The following is a 21,207-nucleotide window of genomic DNA, read 5'->3' on the forward strand; positions in this document are numbered from 1 at the left end:
CCTTGGAGGTGAATAAACACCTGCAGAAAGCTCCAAAGCTTTCAGGGTGAGCTTGGATTCAAATAACTTCTACCTTGGAGCTTTCAGCAGATGTTCATTCATCTCAAAAAACTTCAGGGTGATCTTTGACTCAAGTAAATTCCACCTCTGAGATGAATAATCATCTGCAGAAAGCTCCAAAGCCTTCAGGGTGAGCTTTGACTCAAATCACTTCCACCCTGGAGGTGAAAAACATTTGCAGAAGGCACCAAAAAGGTTCAGGGTGAGCTTGAATTCAAGTCACTTCTACCTTGGAGGTGAATAAACATCTGTAGAAGGCTCTAAAGCCTTCAGGGTGAGCTTTGACTCAAGTCACTTCCACCTTGGAGGTGAAAAAACTTCTGCAGAAGGCTCCAAGTGTAAGAGAAGTCATTCCTGACAGCCAGCCCTGATGGCTACTTCTGCTGCTTCCATTATTTCTTTGCTGTTTGTTAGGTTTTGTTTGTTGGTTTGGTTTTGTTTGGGTTTTGTTATCAAGGTGAGGCTGGACAGGGCTGTGGGCAGCCTGATCTAGTTGGGGATGTCCGTGCTGAGTGCAGGGGGGTTGGACTGGATGAGCTTTGGAGGTCCCTTCTGGCCTGGACCATTCTATGTTTCTGTGATTCTACCTGGCTACCACGGGTCTGCCACCCTGGCAAGCCCAAAGGCCTGGCACTTCCACTGGGGTTAGGCTTGTTCCCACCACTCTGCAGCCAAGGAAGCACTGTGGGCTCCAGGCACTGTCTGCCAGCAGGAGCTGGGGCAGCCCCTCCAGCAGCAGCATGGCAGCAGAAGGTGGGAGTCAGGCTGGGGTGCCTCACACAGGGTGCCTGGCCCAAGGGCTGACTGCCCTTGGAGCCCTGGGGAGGGTGTCCCTGCTGACTGCAGGGGGGTTGGGGTGGATGATCTTTGGAGGTCCCTTCCAAGCCAGCCCAGTCTGTGACTCTAATACTGTCCTCCCTCAGTTGTATCTTCAGGTCTAGAGAAGGCTGCAGCTGCTCCCCTTCACTCCAGCAGCCAGGATGCTGCTGTGCAGCTCTGCCTGCTGGCTTTGAAACAGGAGTGGAGCCAGAGCAGCCAGCTGGGGGAATCCCAGCCGTCAGGGGGTACCACAACCCTGCTGCCACACCTGGGGGCTCCAGCCAGGAGGGCTGCCCTGTTGCCTGGCATGGGAAGGGCAAGAAGCAGCCTTTGGTGAGCTGATAGTGAGCTGTGAGGCATCTCAGGGACAGGGAGCACAGGAGGCAGCAGAGCTCAGAGCATTTTGCTGGGAAGAGCTGATGGAAGGAGCAGGCATAGTGCCCAGCACGGTGCCCACTGTTCCCTTGCAGTGTGAGCTGGCACATGCCATGGCCCCAGCCAAGGGGTTTCCAGCACATATTTAATGTGAAACAAAACCTCCCGCTGGAGGTGAGATGGGATGGAGAGAAGAGAGAGGTGGTGGCAGGAGTTGAATCCGGCAGAAGCCCACTGGTGAAAACCACAGAGGGGAAAGAAGTTGCCAGCTGGGAATGCTGCATCAGCCGCGGTGGCCTGAAGGCGGCGCTCGGCACCCTGCAGGATTGCTGGCTGGCCTGCGGGAGGCGCTGACCCCGCTGGGTGGCAGGAGCTGGCTCGTCCCGGGCTCAGGCGCTGCTGAAGAGGAGCCAGGTGGTGTGGTTGTACTCCTCGCCCGGCCGGAGCAGGGTGCTGGGGAAGTGAGGCTGGGGGGAGAGGCAGCAGCACATCAGCGACTGAGCGACAGCAATGGGCCAGAGAAGGTCACCAGGCCATGGCTCTGTTCCCTCAGCCTCCTGGGGCTGTCCCCTGACCCCCCCCACACACACCCCACTGGTCCCCTGCCACCTGCCTGAGTGGCTAAGTGCCCTCCCTGGTTGGGCTCATGCCCTGTGGAGAGGCTGTGGCAAGGCCCCCGTGGGGGTCTCCTGCTCCAGAGCCATACCCTGGGGAAGCTGCTTAGGGCTGGGCTCCACTGCACTGCCTCAGCCCTGCAGCCCTTGCAGCCCTGCTGCATCCTGTGCTGCTTCTGTCCTGGCCAGTTCCTGTCCTGGCCAGTTCTGCTGCCTGCAAAGCATTCTCTCACCACATGAGCTCTCTTCTTACCTTTACCACCCCAGGGGAGTGGGGGGTGGTCTGGAGCCCTGGCACAGGAGCCCAGCAGCTCAGAGGGGCAGAGCTCACCTTGTTGACAGCATCAGGCCAGCCCTGAGTTTCCAGGCAGAAAGCTGAGTGCTTGGGGTAGGTGGCAGCACCTTTGCCCTTCAGGGAGCCATCCAGGTTGTTCCCGGTGTAGAACTGGATGCCAGGCTGGGTGGTGTGGACCTCCAAGGCCCTGCCGGTGGGCGGGTGGCGAGCCCTGGGGAGATGCAGGGCAGGATGGCCGGGGGCTGGGTGAAGGAGCAGCCTGCCGGCTGCGGAGGGAGGGCACAGCTCCGGGGCTCCCAGCCTTACCTGGCCGCCAAGCGGCGAGCCCCTGCCTGCCGCAGGCAGAAGTTGTGGTCGAAGCCGTCCAGGTGGAAGCTCCGCAGCTGCTTCCCCAGCTCCACAGGCTGCCGGAGGTCAAAGCCGGTGCCCTGCACGGCGGCCACCTCCCCTGGGCGGGCAGAGCAGCGGCGTCAGCCCACGCCCGGGGCTCAGCTCCCTGCCCTGCTCAGCTCCCTGCCCTGCTCAGCTCATCCTGGTCCTTGCCTCCCCGCGGCCCTGCTTGCTTGCCCTGTGGCTGGCACATCACTGCCTAGTCCTCCAGCAGAGCTGTCAGCCCCCGGGGACGCTGTGAGGAGCTGGGACAAAGATGTTCAGTTGCTGGAAGGTGTCCAGAGAAGGGCAACAAGGCTGGGGAGGCACAGCCCTGTGAGGAGAGGCTGAGGGTGATTAGCCTGGAGAAGAGGAGGCTCAGGGGAGACCTCATTGCTCTCTACAACTACCTGAAGGGAGGTTGTAGCCAGGTGGAGGTTGGTCTCTTCTCCCAGGCAACCAGCACCAGAACAAGAGGACAGAGTCTCAAGCTGTGCAGTGGGAAGTTTAGGCGTGATCTTAGCAAGAAGTTCTTCCCAGAAAGAGTTATTGGCCATGGGAATGTGCTGCCCACGGATGTGGTGGAGTCACCATCCCTGGAGGTGTTTAAAAAGAGCCTGGATGAGACACTCAGTGCCATGGTTTAGTTGATTAGATGGTGTTGGGTGATGGGTTGGACTGGTTGATCTCAAAGGTCCTTTCCAAGCTGGTCAATACTGTGACTGTGCCTCCAAACCCAGTGCAATCTGCAACTCTGAAGTGCTCAGGGGTCTGCTAAAACCAAAGCTGTGGCTGTGTTCATGAACCAAACCTGCTGTGTATTCATGCATCAGCTTGCATGGAGTGTCTCTCCCAACCCAGGTGGTTTTGCTCAGCTTGTGTCAGTGCCTGCCTTCAAGTCAGGGAGGAGCTTCAGGCCAAAGCAGCCTCTGCCCTGCCTGTCCCCACTGCCTCCAGCACTGTGCTGCTTCACCTCCCTTCAGGGAGCTGGAGAGAGCCATGAGGTCTGCCCTCAGCCTCCTCTGGTTCCCACTAACCATCCCCAGCTCCTTCAGTTGCTCCTCCTCAGATTTCTTCTGCAGGCCCTTCCCAGCTTCCTTGCCCTCCTCTGCCCAGGCTCCAGCCCCTCCACATCTCTCTTGGATTGAGCTGCCCCAAACTGGACCCAGCCCTCGAGGTGTGGCCTGCCCAGAGCTGAGGCCCAGAGGACAATCCCCTCCCTGCTCCTGCTGGACACAGCATTGCTGATCCCAGCCAGGCTGCCACTGGCTCTCTTGGCCACCTGGGCACACTGCTGGCTCCTCTTCAGCTGCTTGGCCATTAGCACCCCCAGCTCCCTTTCTGCCAGCAGCTTTCCAGCCCCACTGCCCCAAGCCTGCAGCACTGCTTGGGGTGGTTGTGACCCAAGGTCAGGCCCTGGCACTTGGCCTTGTTGGAGCTCCTGCTGTTACCCTTGGCCATGGATCCAATCTCTCCAAGTCCCTCTGCAGAGGCTCCCTGCCCTGGTGCAGATCAACACTGCCACCTCACTTGGTGCCATCTGCCAACCTGCTGCTGAGACACTCTGGGTCTTCAGCAAGGTCAGCAATCAAGATGTGAAACAGAAGTGGGCCCAGCACTGAGCCCTGAGGAACACCACTGGTGCCTGGCTGCCAGCTGAGTTTAAGTCCACTGAGCAGCACTCTTTGGGCCCTTTCACATAACCAGGGCTGTAGCCAGCAGAGCATTGCTCAGCCAAGCCCTGAGCAGCCAGTTTGTTCACAAGAATTCTGTGGGGAACAGTTGCCAAAGGCTTTTCCAGTCTAGGCAGACAGACAATGCCCTCTGTGCTCCTCTCAGGGTCTGCTTCCACCCTAAGCCTCAGCTCTCTGGGCACCTTCCTCTCAGATAGGATCAGAAGCCACAGAGGCCTCCTCCTGTTTGCCAGCTGCAGGATGCTGCTTCTGAGGCTTGGCAGAGCAGAAGTGGGGCAGAGCCCCAGCCAGGCTGGGTGCCTGACTGCAGCAAGCAGACAGCAGTGTGTGTGGGGCGGCTGGCAGCAGGGCGAGGCTGCCCCTGTGCTGCCAGCTCCAGCACTGCCAGCTGCCTGCTCAGCCATGGGTGGTGGGTTGAAAATTGCCCCCAACATTAAATTGCCAGCCCAGCTCAGTTGGAAGCAAATGAAGCTGTGTTTACAAGCAAAACTACAATGACTCAGAGACTTGTGAGGGTTGAAATTGCATTGAACCCCACAAGAGCAGGAGGGAAGCAGAACCTGTGCTTAGCAGAAACCCCCCCTTGGGCTGATGGAGCCTCCAGGCAGATCCTGCCTCACACTTAGCTTCCCTTCCCTGTGCACCTAGGGGCACAGCCTCCCCAGCCATCCCTGATGAGCAGATCTGGAAGTCCCCTTTCAAAATGATTCCAAGCTAGTTGGCATCCCCCAGAAGTTCAGCCAAATGAAACCATCAAAGACAGCTTTTCATTCTCCAGCCAAATCAAACTTGGTATGTGGTTAAATACAGGAAAAGGAAGTGCTGGTTTCGTGCCTGCAGCCTGCCAGCCTGCAGCGCCAGCTCTCCCACCACAACAAGGGCACTGCATGGCTCAGCTGCCATCACAATACAGAATTAACCATGGTGGAAAAGACCTCAGAGATCAACCAGTCTAATCTGTCACCCAACACCATCTAATCAACTAACCCATGGCACTGAGTGCCTCATCCAGGCTCTCCTTAAACACTTCCAGTGGTGGTGACTCCACCACCTCCCTGGGCAGCACATTCCCATGGCCAATCTCTCTTTCTGGGAAGAATTTCTTCCTAACATCTAAACCTGGCACAGCTTGAGACTGTGTCCCCTTGTTCTGGTGCTGCTTGCCTGGGAGAAGAGACCAACCCCCGCCCAGCTACAACCTCCCTTCAGGCAGTTGTAGAGAGCAATGAGGTCTCCCCTGAGCCTCCTCTTCTCCAGGCTGAACACCCCCAGCTCCCTCAGCCTCTCCTCACAGGGCTGTGCTCCAGACCCCTCCCCAGCCTTGTTGCCCTTCTCTGGGCACCTTCCAGCATCTCAACATCTTTCTTGAATTGAGGAGCCCAGAACTGGACACAGGACTCAAGGTGTGGCCTAACCAGTGCCGAGTACAGGGCACAATGACTTCCCTGCTCCTGCTGGCCACACTGTTCCTGCTCCAGGCCAGGATGCCATTGGCCTTCTTGGCCACCTGGGCACCCTGCTGGCTCATGTTCAGCTGCTGTCCACCAGCACCCCCAGGTCCCTTCCTGCCTGGCTGCTCTCCAGCCACTCTGACCCCAGCCTGTAGCACTGCATGGGGTTGCTGCAAGGAAGGTCAATGCTTGGCTTCCAGCAGCTCCAGGGCTCAGTGCTGGGCCTGGGAGCTGCCCCCCACATCAGGGTTGCATTTACTGACAGCAACACTATGCTTGCAGCATGCTGCTGGCATCTCCCATCTTGCACTGAGGCAGGGGGCTTGGACTGGATGAGCTTTGCAGCTGCCTTCCAGCCCAGCCCATGCTCTGACTCTGTGATTCTCTGTGCCACTGGTGCCACACCACCTACCTGTAGGAATCTTGGTGTCATCCACAGGCAGGTAGGAGTCTGCTTCAATTGAGATCTCATGGTCATAGATATCTCCTGAGCCCTGCAGGAGATGGGAAATGCTGGGATTCCTGCTACAGCCCTTCCACCACCCCAGCAGCCCCAAGCACACCCAGGAAGGGACTGCCCACTTTGGTGCCATGGCTGATTTGTTTGGTGCCTTGGCCATCACCCCACCTCAGCCCTGGGCACAAAGGTACCAGCACAGGCAAGAACCTGCATGGGATATAGGAGCTGGAAATCCTGCAGGGCTGAGACTGTCTGAACTTAGAATCATGCAGTCAGAGAACTGTTTTGGTTGGAAAAGGCCTTCAGGATCATCCAGTCCAACCATCTTCTAGCTCTGCTGAGGCTGGTGCCAAACAGTGGCCCTCAGAACCACAGCTCTGCTTCTCTGAAACACCTCCAGGGATGGGCATTCAACCACCTCCCTGGGCAGCCTCTGCCAGGCTTTGAGAACCCTTTCAGGCAAGAAGTTTCCAACCTAAACCTCCCCTGGGGCTACTTGAGGCCATTTCCTCTCCTCCTATCACTTGTTACTAGGGAGAAGAGCCCAACCTCCACCTGGCTCCAGCCTCCTCTCAGGGAGCTGTAGAGAGCAATGAGGTCTCCCCTCAGCCTCTTCTCCACACTAAACACCCCCAGCTCCCTCAGCTGCTCCTCCCCAGCCCTCTTCTCCAGACCTTCCTGTACCTTAGGAAGCACTGTCACCCTGGAGATAACTGGCCAAAACACACTGGCTGCTGAGCACACAGTGGCAGGCAAAAGGAGAAGGAAGCAAACAGGAGGAAGTGCAACACATCCTCCTGGCTCATCTTTTGCAGTTCAGGAGCCTGTGCTGCTCTTCCTCTCCTGCAGCCCCAGTTATGTTGGCAGGGAACCTGCTGGGCTGGAAGGTGAGCAGGATGAAAGCTGAGCCTGCAAGTCTAATCTGAGCAGCTCAAAGGTCACCTGTTCCTCTGGGACCAGGCCTGAGCTGCACTGGCCCCAGAGCTGGACACGGCCCTGCAGGTGAGGTCTCCCCAGAGCAGAGCAGAGGGGCAGGATGCCCTCTCTCCACCTCTGGCTACACTGCTCTGGATGCAGCCCAGGCTGCCCTTGGCCTCAGGTGAGGTCTGTGTGGTTCAGTCCTGGCCCAGCTCCCAAGCTGCCTGCAGCCCACAGTACACAGTGACCACCTCCAGCGCTGTCTCCCTAGAAGCATGGATGTGGCTGTGAGCAACCTGCTCCAGTGTGAGGTGTCCCTGCCCATGGCAGGGGGTTGGAACTGGATGAGCCTTGAGGTCCCTTCCAACCCTGTCAGCTCTATGATTCTAAGCAGGCAGTGTCCCCAGAGCAGCACCTTGGTCCCAGTGCCCTTAGGGGAAGCCCAAGGGGCACACCGCGCACCCCCAAGGCTTTCTCCTCCTGCAGAGGGCTTACCTGCCCTGCCAGGTTGAAGTAGGCATGGTTGGTGAGGCTGATGGGTGTCACCTGGCTCGCCTGGGCACGGTAGTTGATGGCCAGCTCCTTGCCACTCAGGGTGTAGGTCACCCAGACCTGCAGGTCACCAGGGTAGCCTTCCTCCCCGTCGGGGCTGAGCCGGAAGAAGCAGACCCCGTTGGGGAGCACCTGGGGGCTCCAGAGAACCTGTGAGGAGCATGCCATGGGTGGGACAGGGTGCTGGGCTCAAAATCCCTCCCCCCACCCCGTGCTGGTTTGAGCTTTAACTGGAGCTTAAAAGCTCAGATGATAACAGATTGAGATTCCTCCCCCACCCCCTCCCCTCTCCCTAGTGAGGAAAGACAAGAGGGGAAAAGGAAAAGGGGCGGGGGAAACTTCAAGCCATCAGCCAAGTCACCCCAGGACTGCTCTGTATGATTTCCTGAGGAGCACTTGCACTGCCCAGCAGTGAGCTTTGGCCCACACATTTGGACTTTTGCCTTTTGTCCTTTCACAGGAGAAAACATTAACCCAGGGAAGCAGCTGCCCCAGCACACCCACCTGTGCTCTGCTGGGGAAACTCTGAGATCAGCTCCCTGCTGCTCACATGGCAGCTGGCAAAGTCAAGCCAAGGCAAGCAGACCCCTGAGCCTGCCATGCCATCAGCAGGGTTATCAGCAAGGCTTTCAAGAGAGGAGATGCTCCACTCCATGGGGAGGTGGCTGAGTCCCCAAGCCTGGAGGTGTTCAGAGGTGGTTTGGATGTGGTGCTTGGGGCTACGGTTTAGGGGTGAGCCTTGCAGAGCAGGGTCAGGGGTTGGGCTTGGTGATCCTGAGGCTCTCTTCCAGCCTGAATGTTTCTGTGGTTCTGTGATTTATCTCTGGAGGTCACAGGGAGGGGCTGGAGACAGGACACAGTGATGCTGGAACATTTTGCAGGCCTGACCTAGTCACCCACTGCTGTGAGTCAGAGCAAGAGCCTGAGGTAAGCTCTCACTGGGATGAAAGCAGCACTGAAGCTCACACAATAACCACCCTGAACCCAAAGCACCACCTTGTCCTCCCCTTACTTGGGAGTGCTCACAAAAGCAAACAGGAATGAGATTCAGTTCCTGCAAACCCAGGACCTTCTGACTCTGGAAGGAGCTATGGGCAGGAAACAGCCTGAACTCAGAGGTGCTGAGTCTGGGTAGGTCACTGCTCCCCAGGAACCTTTCTCTGGGTACTGGGAAAACTACAGCACCCACCCTGGGGTGGCAGGGCTGGCACCTCAGGAGCCTCCATCATGCATGAGGCTGCATCCTCATCACCACATCCCAAGGCAAGCTCTGGCAGGAGCAGCACCTTGCCAACAGACTGAGGGCCAGGTGACACCAGAGAATCATAGAATCACAGAACTGGCAGGGTTGGAAGGGGTCTCAAGGAGCATCCAGTTCCAACCCCCCTGCCATGGGCAGGGACACCTCACACTACAGCAGGTTGCTCACAGCCACAGCCAGCCTGGCCTGAAAAACCTCCAGGCAGGAGGCTTCCACCACCTCCCTGGGTAACCTGTGCCAGTCTCTCACCACCCTCATGGCCAAGAACTTCTTCCTGACAGCCAATCTGAATCTCCCCACTTCTAGTTTTGCTCCATCCCCCCCAGCCCTGTCACTCCCTGACACCCTCCAAAGTCCCTCCCCAGCTTTCTTGGAGCCCCTTTCAGATCCTGCAAGGCCACAAGAAGGTCTCCTGGGAGCCTTCTCCTCTCCAGCCTGCACGACCCCAACTCTCTTAGTCTGCCCTCATAGCAGAGCAGCTCCAGCCCTCCACCAGGACCTGCCAGGCTGATTCTCACCTTGTCAAAGCCCTTGGCTCCTCCATGCAGGCTGTTGGGGCCATTGTTGATGAACAGCTGGTAGTCCTTGCCCTCCAGGGTGAACCTGCCCTTGGCAATCCTGTTGGCGACGCGCCCCACGACGGCACCAAAGAAGGGATGCTTCCTGGTGTACCCTGCCCAGGGAACAGCACACAGGAGCACTGGGGCAGAGGGGGCTGCTCTCCAGCTGTGCTCACAGGCACAGAGGTGTCTCTTTGATTTCCACAGCACTAAAGAGGTGACTGCAGTTCTGGTGCTTCACAGGACACAGCCCAATAGCCATGCACACAGAGTCACAGACTGCACTGGGTTGGGAGGGACCCTCCAAGGGCATCCTGTGCAACCCCCCTGCACTCAGCAGGGACACCTCCAGCTAGAGCAGGCTGCACAGGGACACAGCCAGGCTCAGCTTCAATGGCTCCAGGCATGGGGCCTCAAGCCCAGCCCTGGGCAGCCTGGGCCAGTGTCTCACCACTCTCCTTGGGCACAACTTCCTCCTGAGGGCCAACCTCCAGCTGCCCTGCTCCACTTTCAAACCATTGCCCCTGGGCCTAGCACTCCAAGCCCTTCTGAACAGTCCCTCCCCAGCCTGCCTGCAGCTCCCCTGCAGATACTGAACTGCAGCTCTGAGGTCTCCCTGGAGCTTTCTCCTCTCCAGGCTGAATAGCCCCAACTCTCCCAGCCTGTCCCCACAGCAGAGGTTCTCCAGCCCTCTGAGCATCTTTGTGGCCTCCTCTGCACCCTCTCCATCAGCTCCAGGTCTCTCTTGTGCTGGGGGCCCCAGAGCTGGGCACAGCCCTGCAGGTGAGGTCTCCCCAGAGCAGAGGGGCAGGATCCCCTCTCTCCAGCTCTGGCCACACTGCTTTGGATGCAGCCCAGGCTGCCCTTAGCCTTCTGTGCTGCCAGTGCCCATTGCTGGCTCCTCTCCAGCTTCTCCCCCTCCTTCTCTGCAGGGCTACTCTCAATCTCATCCCCCCACAGCCTGGATTGGTACCAAGGGTTGCCCTACCCCAGGTGCAGGACCTTGCACTTTGCTTTCTTGAACCTCATGGTTACACATCTCTGATTAAAACAGTCTGATGGGATCTTGTGCTCTGCAGAGTGGCAGAGAAGGCCTCCATCCCTGCCCCTCACAGGGTGACACAATGCTGCACTTTTTAGAGGGGCACACTGCAACCTGGAGCAACCAGTGTCCCAGTTGCCTATCTACCACTGAGCCCAGGACACACAGCAAGAGTTGTATTTATTCAGCCCATAATTTGGAGGGGACCCATAGAACAAATAATTGAGCAGAGGGCTGGAGCTACTCTGTTATGAGGACAGGCTGAGAGAGTTGGAGTTGTTCAGTCTGGAGAAGGCTCCCAGGAGACCTTCTTGTGGCCTTGCAGGATCTGAAAGGAGCTCCAAGAAAGCTGGGGAGGGACTTCTGAGGGTGTCAGAGAGTGATAGGACTGGGGGGAATGGAGCAAAACTAGAAGGGGAAAGATTCAGATTGGATGTCAGGAAGAAGTTCTTGCCCATAAGGGTGGTGAGAGACTGGCACAGGTTGCCCAGGGAGGTGGTGGAAGCCTTCTGCCTGGAGGTTTTGAGGCCAGGCTGGCTGTGGCTGTGAGCAACCTGCTGTAGTGTGAGGTGTCCCTGCCCATGGCAGGGGGGTTGGGACTGGATGCTTCTTGAGGTCCCTTCCAGCCCTGACAGTTCTATGATTCCATAAACACAGCAGCAAATGCTGCTTAAATCACCTGAATGTTTGTTTGGCTGGGGTTTTTTAGGGGTTTTACAACCAATTTTTTGTTTTCAAAGGAGCAGATTTTGACTCACCTTCCAAAGTGTCAAAGCCTAGGACCACGTCTGTAAACTTTCCGTCCCTGCCTTTCACCTCCAGAGCAGCGATGATGCAGCCTAGGGACAGGATCTCCACTTTCAGGCTGTCTGACTTTAAGGTGAACTTCTCCACCACTCCCCCTCCTTGCTCTGGGGGCATCTGCCCGAACACCTCTCTCTTCACTTCTGTCATTGCTCCTCGAAACGCGGCCAAGAGCACCGCTCCCGGCAGCTGCCGCCGAAGGAGGCTAGGAGGAAGCAAAGCAAAGCAAAGCAAAGCAAAGCAATGGCAGCCGGGAGCAGGGGGTAGGCAGCTGCCGGGAGCGGTCATAAAAGCCAAAGGATGGCCTTCCAGGGCTGGGAGGAGCCTTGCGGGGCCACCCGGAGCTGGCTGGCGGCCGCGCAGCCGCGCAGGGAGCTGGCCGGGACGCAGCGGCTGCTGCGATGGGAGGGCTGGGGGTGCTCAGCCTGGAGAGGAGAAGGCTCCGGGGAGACCTTACAGCTGCAGTTCAGTACCTGCAAGGGAGCTGCAGGCAGGCTGAGGAGGGACTGTTCAGAAGGGCTGGGAGTGCTAGGACCAGGGGCAATGGTCCCTGCCATGCAGGGGGATTGGGACTGGATGATCCTTGAGGTCCCTTCCAACCCTGACAATTCTGTGTCCCTGCTGAGTGCAGGGGGTTGGACAGAATGCCCTTCTAGGGTCCCTTCAACCGGATGCAGTCTGTGAATCTATGACTCTGGTCACAGATTTCTGCCCCCAGATGGCACAGCTGCCAGCCTGCCCGCCTGGGCTTCTGGAGTGCCCGGAGCACAAACCCTGTGAGCAGCAACTGAGAGAGCTGGGGTCATTCAGGCTGCAGAAGAGGAGGCTCCAGGGAGGCTTTGCCACACTGTACAGCTCCCTGAAGGAAAGTTGGAGTGAGGAGAGGGCCAGCCTGTTCTCCTTCATGAAGAGGAGGCTCAGGGGAGACCTCTTTGCTGTCTACAACTACCTGAAGGGAGGTTGTAGCCAGGTGGGGGTTGGTCTCTTCTCCCAGGCAACCAGCACCAGAACAAGAGGACACAGTCTCAAGCTGTGCAGGGGGAAGTTTAGGCTTGAGGTGAGGAGAAAGTTCTTCCCAGAAAGAGTCATTGGCCATTGGCATGTGTTGCCCAGGGAGGTGCTGGAGTCCCCATCCCTGGAGGTGTTCACAAAAGGCTTGGATGTGGCACTTGGAGCCATGGCTTGGTTGTCAGGAGGTGTTAGGTATTAGGTTGGACCTGGTGATCTCTGAGGTCTTTTCTAATCTGGCTCATTCTGTGCTTCTATGACAAGCAACAGGAGCAGAGGAAATGCTTCCAAGCTGTGCCAGCTGAGGGTCAGGCTGGGCCTCAGGACCTTTCTTCACTGAAAGGTTGACCAAACAGTGGAATGGTCTGCCCAGGGCAGTGCTGCAGTCACCATGCCAGGAGGCCTTTAATGGGTGTGTGGAGCTGGTACTTAGGGACATGGGAGCTGAGTGTGAGAGGGTCTTGACTTTACAAAGCCATGTAGTGACAGGATGAGGGGTCATGGCCTCAGAATGGAAGAGGCTGGATTTAGATCACCATCAGGAAGCAATTCTTCCCCTGAGGGTGGTGAGGCACTGGAAGAGGTGGTCCAGAGGAGTTGTGGAGGCTCCAAGCCTGGAAGTGTTTAAAGCCAGGCTGTCTGGAGCCTTGAGCAAACTGCTCTAGTAGGAGGTGTCCCTGCCCATGGCAGGAGGTTGGATCTGGATGATCTCTAAGGTCCCTTCCAACCCAAACCATGCTATAATTCTGTGGTTTAGTGCTGACCTTGCAGTGCTGGGCCACAGGTCGGACAAGAGGCTCTGGAAGTTCTCTTCCAACCAGAGGTACTCAGTGATTCTGAGGGACAGAGCACTGCCACCAGCAGCTCCTCCTCCCCACTTCCACTACACTTCCACAGCCTTCAGGGCCCTTGCAAAGTATGGCATGGCCAAAGACTGGTTTCTCCTGTTGTGCCCTGCCCTTAGCCCCCTCCACAACAGATGCCCCTGCTGCCAGAGCTGGAAGCTTTGCAAACCCTGCAAGGAAGGGTTTCATTGCAGCCATTTGGATTTGCTTCTCTGACTCACACTTGAGAAGGTCCAGATCCAACTCTCTGTCTGATACAACATCATGCACACTTCCTTCACTTTCTCAGCTGCCTTCACAGATACAACATCACTTCAGCCCCAGTGGCACACAAGGTCGTGCTGGTGCAAAAGCGACACCGCAGACGAATTTGCTCGTGAATCATCCACTCAGTTTCCAAGCTGCTGACAGAGGAACCACAAATGGAAACTAGCTTGAGCAAGACAGAATCTTGCCTGAAACACTGAGGGCAGTGGAGCAGTGGCAGCTTCAGGACTCAGGCAAAGCATTTTTACAGGTTCACAGATCGTAGTGAGTTGGAAGGGAGCCTCAAGAGGCATCTTGCACTCAGCAGGAACACCTCCAGCTGGAGGTGAGTTGTGTTCAGCCTCTTTGAAAGGCCTTGTAGGAAAAGGAGGAATGGATGGAAGCTTGAGGAGGGCAGACTGAGACTGGAGATTAGGGAGAAATTCTTGACAGTGAGGGTGGGGAGGCACTGGCACAGGTTGTTCAGGGAGGTTATGGCCAGGCTGGATGAGGCCTTGAGCAAGCTGGGCTGGTGGGAGGTGTCCCTGCCCCTGGCAGGGGGTTGGAGATGGATAATCTTCAAGGTTCCTTCCAACCCAAACCATCCCACTCTGTGAATACATGAATCTCCCTCCACAGAACTGTCTCTGAGGTCACTCCTGTTTTTAAAAGCAAGATTGACTGAGGCCTTGCTGGCTGTGGGGCTGAGTTTTGCTTGCAGCAAGAGGCAAGTGCAAGCTCCTTGCGTTTTGGTCTTCGCTCTCCCCAGAAGACAAACCACAGCCGCAAGCCCTGAAGATGCTGAGCGCTGACAGCACGGCACTTCCACAGCCCTGAGCCTTCAGGCAGGTTCTCTGCACACCTTCAAGGCTGTGGTTTCACTTCTCTGCCTTGCAGCCCTGCAGGAGGAGCTGGGCAGGCAGCAGGCTGGCTTCCCCATGCCGCCTCTCGCTTTCACCAAAAAAGGTGCTGCAGCAGCCTGCTGCCACCCAAACCCCCAGCCCCTGCTTCAGCACAGCCCTCAGGGCATGCCATGCAGGCAGCCTACCTGCCCCCACCTCCTCTAAACCATCACAGGCCATGCTGGCCTTCCAGTATCTGAAGGGGGCTACAGGAAAGCTGGGGAGGGATTTTTGAGGGTGTCAGGGAGTGATAGGACTGGGGGGAACGGAGCAAAACTAGAATCACAGAACTGTCAGGGCTGGAAGGGATCCCAAGGAGCATCCAGTCCCAACCCCCCTGCCATGGGCAGGGACACCTCACACTACAGCAGGTTGCTCACAGCCACAGCCAGCCTGGCCTGAAAAACCTCCAGGCAGGAAGCTTCCACCACCTCCTTGGGCAACCTGTGCCAGTGTCTCACCACCCTCATGGGCAAGAACTTCTTCCTCACATCCAATCTGCATCTCCCCACTTCTAGTTTTGCTCCATTCCCCCCAGTCCTATCACTCCCTGACACCCTCCAAAGTCCCTCCCCTGCTTTCTTGGAGCCCCCTTCAGATACTGCAAGGCCACAAGAAGGTCTCCTGGGAGCCTTCTCCTCTCCAGACAGCACAGCCCCAACTCCCTCAGGCTGTCCTCACAGGACAGGCACTCCAGAAATGGGTAGCTTCAGATTGGATGAGAATTCCTTTCCCTGGGATCAGCAGCTTGGAAATTCCAGGTGCCTGAAGGGCAGCAACTGCTTTGCAGGGCAGAAGCAAGGCTTCAGATTTGACATCCTCCTCTTATTTTCTTTTAGATCCTTTGTCTTTTGCTGGTTTTTTTTTTCAGTTGGGTGGGTTTTTTTTCTCTAAAGCAGACTAAAGTGGTTGCAGTCACCCAAAACTCTCTGTCACGCAGTGCCTGCTATCACAAGACCCTTCCTGGTTGGTCCTAAGGCCCTTCTGTAACTTTTCCTTCCTTCAACTGTATCTGATTCTTACTTTTCCTTCCTCTATTTTGTCTTTTATGTCAAACCCAGCTGTGGTTTTCACAGAATCACAGAGCTGTCAGGGTTGGAAGGGACCTCAAGGCTCATCCAGCTCCAACCCCCCTGCCATGGGCAGGGACACCTCACACTACAGCAGGTTGCTCACAGTCACATTCAGTTAACTGCAGACTCAGAGCATGACTTTAGGACTCAGCTGATGTTTTGACCTTCAAAGGCAGGTTCAGGTTTGTGAAGGGGATGTGTTGTGCTCACTTAGAGGATCCAGCTCTCTTCTGAGTTACCCAGGCCCAGAACCCTCATTTTCAACAGAGCTGCCTTGTGTAATGGAGCAGGAGTGGGAATGCCACTCACTGTCCTTGGAGAGGTGGCCTGGATTTATCTGCCCTGTGGGGAATCCTAATATCCAATCTCCCCACTTCTAGTTTTGCTTGGACTTGATAATCTTTGAGGTGTCTTCCAACTTTGGTGATCCTGTGATTCCATCCCCCCAGTCCTATCCCTCCCTGACACCCTCAAAAGTCCCTCCCCAGCTTTCTTGAAGCCCCCTTCAGGTACTGCAAGGCCAAAAGAAGGTCTCCTGGGAGCCTTCTCTCCAGGCTGAACAATCCCAACTCTCTCAGTCTGTCCTCATAGCTTCAGATTGGATGTGAGGAAGAAGTTCTTGCCCATGAGGGTGGTGAGACACTGGCACAGGTTGCCCAGGGAGGTGGTGGAAGCCTCCTGCCTGGAGGTTTTTCAGGCCAGGCTGGCTGTGGCTGTGAACAGCCTGCTGTAGTGTGAGGTGTCCCTGCCCATGGCAGGGGGGTTGGAACTGGCTGAGCCTTGAGGTCCCTTCCAGCCCTGACAGTTCTGTGATTCTAATTAAATCCTCCTTTTCCAGCAAATTTCATGGAAACCTGAGGCTGGCACTAAAGCCTGCAGGGAGTTTGCCTCAGTCCACTGAATGAAAGGGGAATCTCCCTCCCACCCTTATATTATGTCTTTATGGAAGGTATCTTCCAGGTGACAAGGGGACTCCAAGCCCCCTCCCCATTAATCCTTTGGCTGGAGATGGGGGGGTCCCAAAGTACCTGTGGGTGCGGGGGGGGGTGGTGTGGAAGGGGGCAGCAGCCCTGCCAAAAGTGGGAGCTGGGCTGGGGCTGAAGGCATCAAATCAGCAGGGGCAGAGGCTGGGCCTGAGGGAGCACAAAGTGGGGTTGGGGTGGTAGGGCCCTGGACCCTCTCTGGGCCCCTTCTCTATGGTGAGGGCCCCCCCACACCCCCTCCTCTATGATTAGGACCCCTCTCCCAGCCCCTCTAGCTCCTCCTTTATGCTGAGGACCTCCCCAGACCCCCTCCTCCATGATCAGGACCCCTCTCCCAGCCCCTCTAGCTTCTCCTTTATGCTCAGAATCCCCCCCAGACCCCCTCCTCTATGATCAGGACCCCTCTCCCAGCCCCTCTAGCTCCTCCTTTATGCTCAGGACCCCCCCAGACCCCCCCCTCCTCTATGATCAGGACACCCCCACCCCAGCCCCTCTAGGCCTCCTTCTCTCTGGTCAGGACCCCCCCCAGCCCCTCTAGGCCTCCTCCTGGAGGGTCAGGGTGGGTACTTCCCAGCACTTCTTTGTTTGCTGCTTTGCTTCACCTCTTCAGGGGCAAACAGACTGAACCATTGGTTAGGTTATTTCAGGATCATGGCATGGGCCAATTGCTTGCTGTGCTCCTCTGCCACTCATTTCTCAGGAGCCACTTCCCACACGCTCTCCAAAGCTCTTCCAAAGCCCCCAGCTTACTGGAGAAGGCTTTGCAGGGCACCTTTCAGATGCCCCTTTGTGTGTGGAAGTGGTTTGTGTCTCAGCAGCAGCAGCCAAAGAGCCACTTGAATGTGTTGGTTGCTATAGTAATTGCTTTCCTTGGGAGCTAAAATAACAGCTCAGAGCTCCTGCAGCTTGCTGCTGCTGTGTGGGCTGCCTTGAACTGGAGACATTGCCAGTTCCTTTGGGAGGGGGCTGGGGCCTAGGCTCTAATGCTAGCCAGGGGGGCTGGGGACTAGGCTCTAATGCTAGCCAAGGGGGCTGGGGACTAGGCTCTAATGCTAGCCAAGGGGGCTGGGGACTAGGCTCTGATGCTAGCCAAGGGGGCTGGGGACTAGGCTCTAATGCTAGCCAAGGGGGCTGGGGACTAGGCTCTAATGCTAGCCAGGGGGGCTGGGGACTAGGCTCTAATGCTAGCCAAGGGGGCTGGGGACTAGGCTCTAATGCTAGCCAAGGGGGCTGGGGACTAGGCTCTGGTGCTAGCCAAGGGGGCTGGGGACTAGGCTCTGATGCTAGCCAAGGGGGCTGGGGACTGGGCTCTGATGCTAGCCAAGGGGGCTGGGGACTGGGCTCTGATGCTAGCCAAGGGGGCTGGGGACTAGGCTCTGATGCTAGCCAAGGGAGCTGGGGACTAGGCTCTGATGCTAGCCAAGGGGGCTGGGGACTAGGCTCTGATGCTAGCCAAGGGAGCTGGGGACTAGGCTCTGATGCTGGGGGAGAGACAGCTTTGCCTTTCTCTGGTCATGCAGCTGCTTTTGAATTTAGCCTCTCCAGGGGACTAAGGGCTCCCTCCTCCATCTGCAGGCACACCATGTTTCTGACTGACATTTTAAGCTGCTACTCAAGGTGAGGCTGGACAGGGCTCTGAGCAACCTGCTCTAGTGGAGGATGTCCCTGCTGACTGCAGAGGGGGTTGGACTGGATGAGCTTGGGAGGTGCCTTCCAAACCAAACCATTCTGTGATTCTATGGCATCAGCAAAATGATCACTGCAGGAGCACCTTTGTGGAAGCAAAAAGTATAAAAAGAGGGGAAAAAAAAACAACAAGCAGAAACTACTCAAGAGCCAGCTTAAGGCTATTCAAGAGAAAGCAGCCTGTGATGCAGGAGGTCCTGAAACTGCTGGTGGCTGGAAAGTAGAAAGTGGACTTGGTAGAAGAGAAGTACAGCCTGGCCTGATCTGGCAGGGGGGAGGACTTGATGATCTCTGGAGGTCCCTTCCAACCCTTAACATCCAGTGAGCCTGTGACTTTACTCCATCACTGGGCATCACTGAGCATCACTGAGCAGAGTCTGGCTCCATCCTCCTGGCAGCCACCCTGCAGATATTCATAGACATTGATAAGGTCTCCTCTCAGCCTTCTCTTCTCCAGACCAAACAGCCCCAAACAACTCTCAGTCTTTCCTCAGAAGAGAGGTGCTCCAGTCCCTTCACCATCCTTCACCATCCTTCACCATCTCATAGAATCATGGAATTGTCAGGGTTGGAAGGGACCTCAAGGAGCAGCCAGTGCCAACCCCCCTGCCATGGGCAGGGACACCTCACACTACAGCAGGTTGCTCACAGCCACAGCCAGCCTGGCCTCAAAAACCTCCAGGCAGGAGGCTTCCACCACCTCCCTGGGCAACCTGTGCCAGTGTCTCACCACCCTCATGGGCAAGAACTTCTTCCTGACATCCAATCTGAATCTCCCCACTTCTACTTTTGCTCCATTCCCCCCAGTCCTATCACTCCCTGACACCCTCAAAAGTCCCTCCCCAGCTTTCTTGGAGCCCCCTGCAGATCCTGCAAGGCCACAAGAAGGTCTCCTGGGAGCCTTCTCCTCTCCAGACTGCACAACCCCAACTCTCTCAGTCTGTCTCCATGGCAGAGCAGCTCCAGCCCTCTGCTCACCCTCATGGCCCTGCTCTGGACACCTTCCAGCACATCCAGATCCTTCCTGGAAGAGAGGCTCCAGAGCTGGACACAGTGCTCCAGGTGGGGTCTGAGCAGAGTGGGGCAGAGGGGGAGAATCCCCTCCCTGGCCCTGCTGGCCACACTTCTCTTGCTGCAGCCCAGGCTCTGCTTGGCTCTCTGGGCTGCAAGTGCTCCCTGCTGGCTCCTCTTGAGCTTCTCATCCCCCAGCACCCCCAAGGCCTTTTCTCCAGGGCTGCTCTCAAGCCAGTCCCTGCCCAGGCTATAGCAGTGCCTGGCATTGCCCTGAGCCAGCTGCAGGACCTTGCCCTTGGCCTTGTTGAACCTCATGAGGTTGTCATGGGCTCCCCTCTCCAGCCTGCCAAGGTCTCCAGTAGTTCCCTGTCTCTCTTGAACTGGGGGAGCCTAGAACTGCACAGAGCATTCCAGATGTGGTCTTCTTAACATCACACTAGGAAGATCATCAGGATCAGCTCATGCTGATGATTTCCTCCCTGATGGCCAAGCAAACTGCAACCTTTGGCCCATTTTTATTCCCACAATAACCTGTCAGTAGCACTGGAAGTGTAAATGTGTTTGCAAGGTGAGAAACCTTCCTGACTACAATCAGCTAACAGCCTAATGCAATGGAAATTAGAGTAAAGCACATCTGAAACACAAGGCAGGAATCCAGAGGGGGAGAAAACTCTGCTGGTGACAAGATGTACTTCCCAAGTCTGCATAATGAGGTGATTTAAATGTCTCTTGGGTTTGGGAGATGGTTTTTTTTCCCCCTTTGTGTCATTGTTCTGCTCTTTAGGTACTGATGTGGTTGGACTTGATTGCATAGGAGGTGGTTGGACTTGATTGCACAGCTGAAAGCGAAGAACACTCAGCTGCTCTTCTGGTGGGAGGGTGGGGGGCTGGAACCAGGGCCTCTGGTTATCAGCTCCAGGTAAGAAACACTGTCTGCAAAGCACTGTTTCAGGCAGTGCTGGCACCTCTCATCACTCTGGCTCATAGAAAAGCAGCAGGCCTGACAAGCAAGCCAGCAGAATCAGAAGCACAGAATCATGGAATCAGCCAGGTTGGAAAAGGCCTCAGAGATCATCAAGTCCAAACTATTACCTAACACCTAACACCTCCTGACAACCAAACCATGGCTCCAAGTGCCACATCCAAGCCTTTTTGGAACACCTCCAGGGATGGGGACTCCACCACCTCCCTGAGCAGCACATTCCAGAGGCCAATCACTCTTTCTGGGAAGAGCTTTCTCCTCACCTCAACCTCTTAGCTGGATGTTAGGAAGAATTTCTTCATCACTGGAGGTGTTTAGGAAGAGACTGGATGGGGTGCTTGGTGCCATGGTTTAGTTGATTAGGTGGTGTTGGATGATAGGTTGGACTCAATGATCTCAAAGGTCTCTTCCAACCTGGTCTATTCTATTCTATTCTATTCTATTCTATTCTATTCTATTCTATTCTATTCTATTCTATTCTATTCTATTCTATTCCATTCTATTCTATTCCATTCCATTCCATTCCATTCCATTCCATTCCATTCCATTCCATTCCATTCCATTCCATTCCATTCCAAACTTCCCCTGCTGCAGCTTGAGACTGTGCCCTCTTGTTCTGCTGAGTCAGATGCTCTGTGGCAAAGGTATACCTGGGGTAGGTTTCCATGTCCCTCCCCTCCTTTCATAAGCACAGAGAGGAGGAATGACCACTGTAGAGGCTGTTCACAGCAGATCAGTGTGGAAGAGCCTCAAGGTCACAACTTCACTATAAAAACATAGCTGAACATCTTCCTGAACCAGGGGAAGTTTAGGCTTGAGGTGAGGAGAAAGTTCTTCCCAGAAAGAATAATTGGCCACTGGAATGTGCTGCCCAGGGGGGTGGTGGAGTCCCCATCCCTGGGGGTGTTCACAAAAGGCTTGGATGTGGCACTTGGAGCCATGGTTTGGTTGTCAGGAGGTGTTAGGTATTAGGTACTAGGTTGGACTTGCTGATCTCTGAGGTCTTTTCCAACCTGGCTGATTCTATGATTCTATTATTTCAGTGTCATTTCCTGAGTAGAACTCTGCTATGTTCCATAATTGCTCAGGCTGTTGTTGGGGATTTTTTTTTGCAGCAGCAGTACAGCAGAAATCTATCTGCTAAAATCTCAGTCACCCAGCACATAAAGCTAATGGCCTAGAAGCTTCATCTGG

General features: G+C 56.0%; 1 protein-coding gene across 2 annotated transcripts; it reads right to left on the minus strand.

Moving 5' to 3' along the window:
* Positions 1 to 1,385: 1,385 nt before the first annotated feature.
* GALM (galactose mutarotase) lies at positions 1,386 to 11,571 on the minus strand. 2 transcript variants are annotated; one of them, XM_068153042.1, is made up of 7 exons: positions 11,229 to 11,570; positions 9,387 to 9,541; positions 7,551 to 7,757; positions 6,090 to 6,171; positions 2,470 to 2,611; positions 2,200 to 2,374; positions 1,386 to 1,721 (listed from the first exon to the last, which is right to left on the minus strand). In XM_068153042.1, the coding sequence occupies exons 1-7, from the start codon at positions 11,560 to 11,562 to the stop codon at positions 1,644 to 1,646; spliced, it is 1,173 nt and encodes a 390-aa protein (XP_068009143.1). In that variant the 5' UTR covers positions 11,563 to 11,570; the 3' UTR covers positions 1,386 to 1,643. The 2 variants fall into 2 exon arrangements, with proteins under 2 accessions (XP_068009143.1, XP_068009144.1); XM_068153043.1 differs by lacking the exon at positions 7,551 to 7,757 and having other exon boundaries at positions 11,229 to 11,571.
* Between the last annotated feature and the right edge of the window lie 9,636 nt (positions 11,572 to 21,207).

The sequence above is a fragment of the Melanerpes formicivorus genome, unplaced genomic scaffold (genome assembly GCF_026170545.1).
Source record: "Melanerpes formicivorus ecotype bairdi unplaced genomic scaffold, bMelFor1.0.p_v2 SCAF_25, whole genome shotgun sequence".
Classification (NCBI taxonomy): Eukaryota; Metazoa; Chordata; class Aves; order Piciformes; family Picidae; genus Melanerpes; species Melanerpes formicivorus.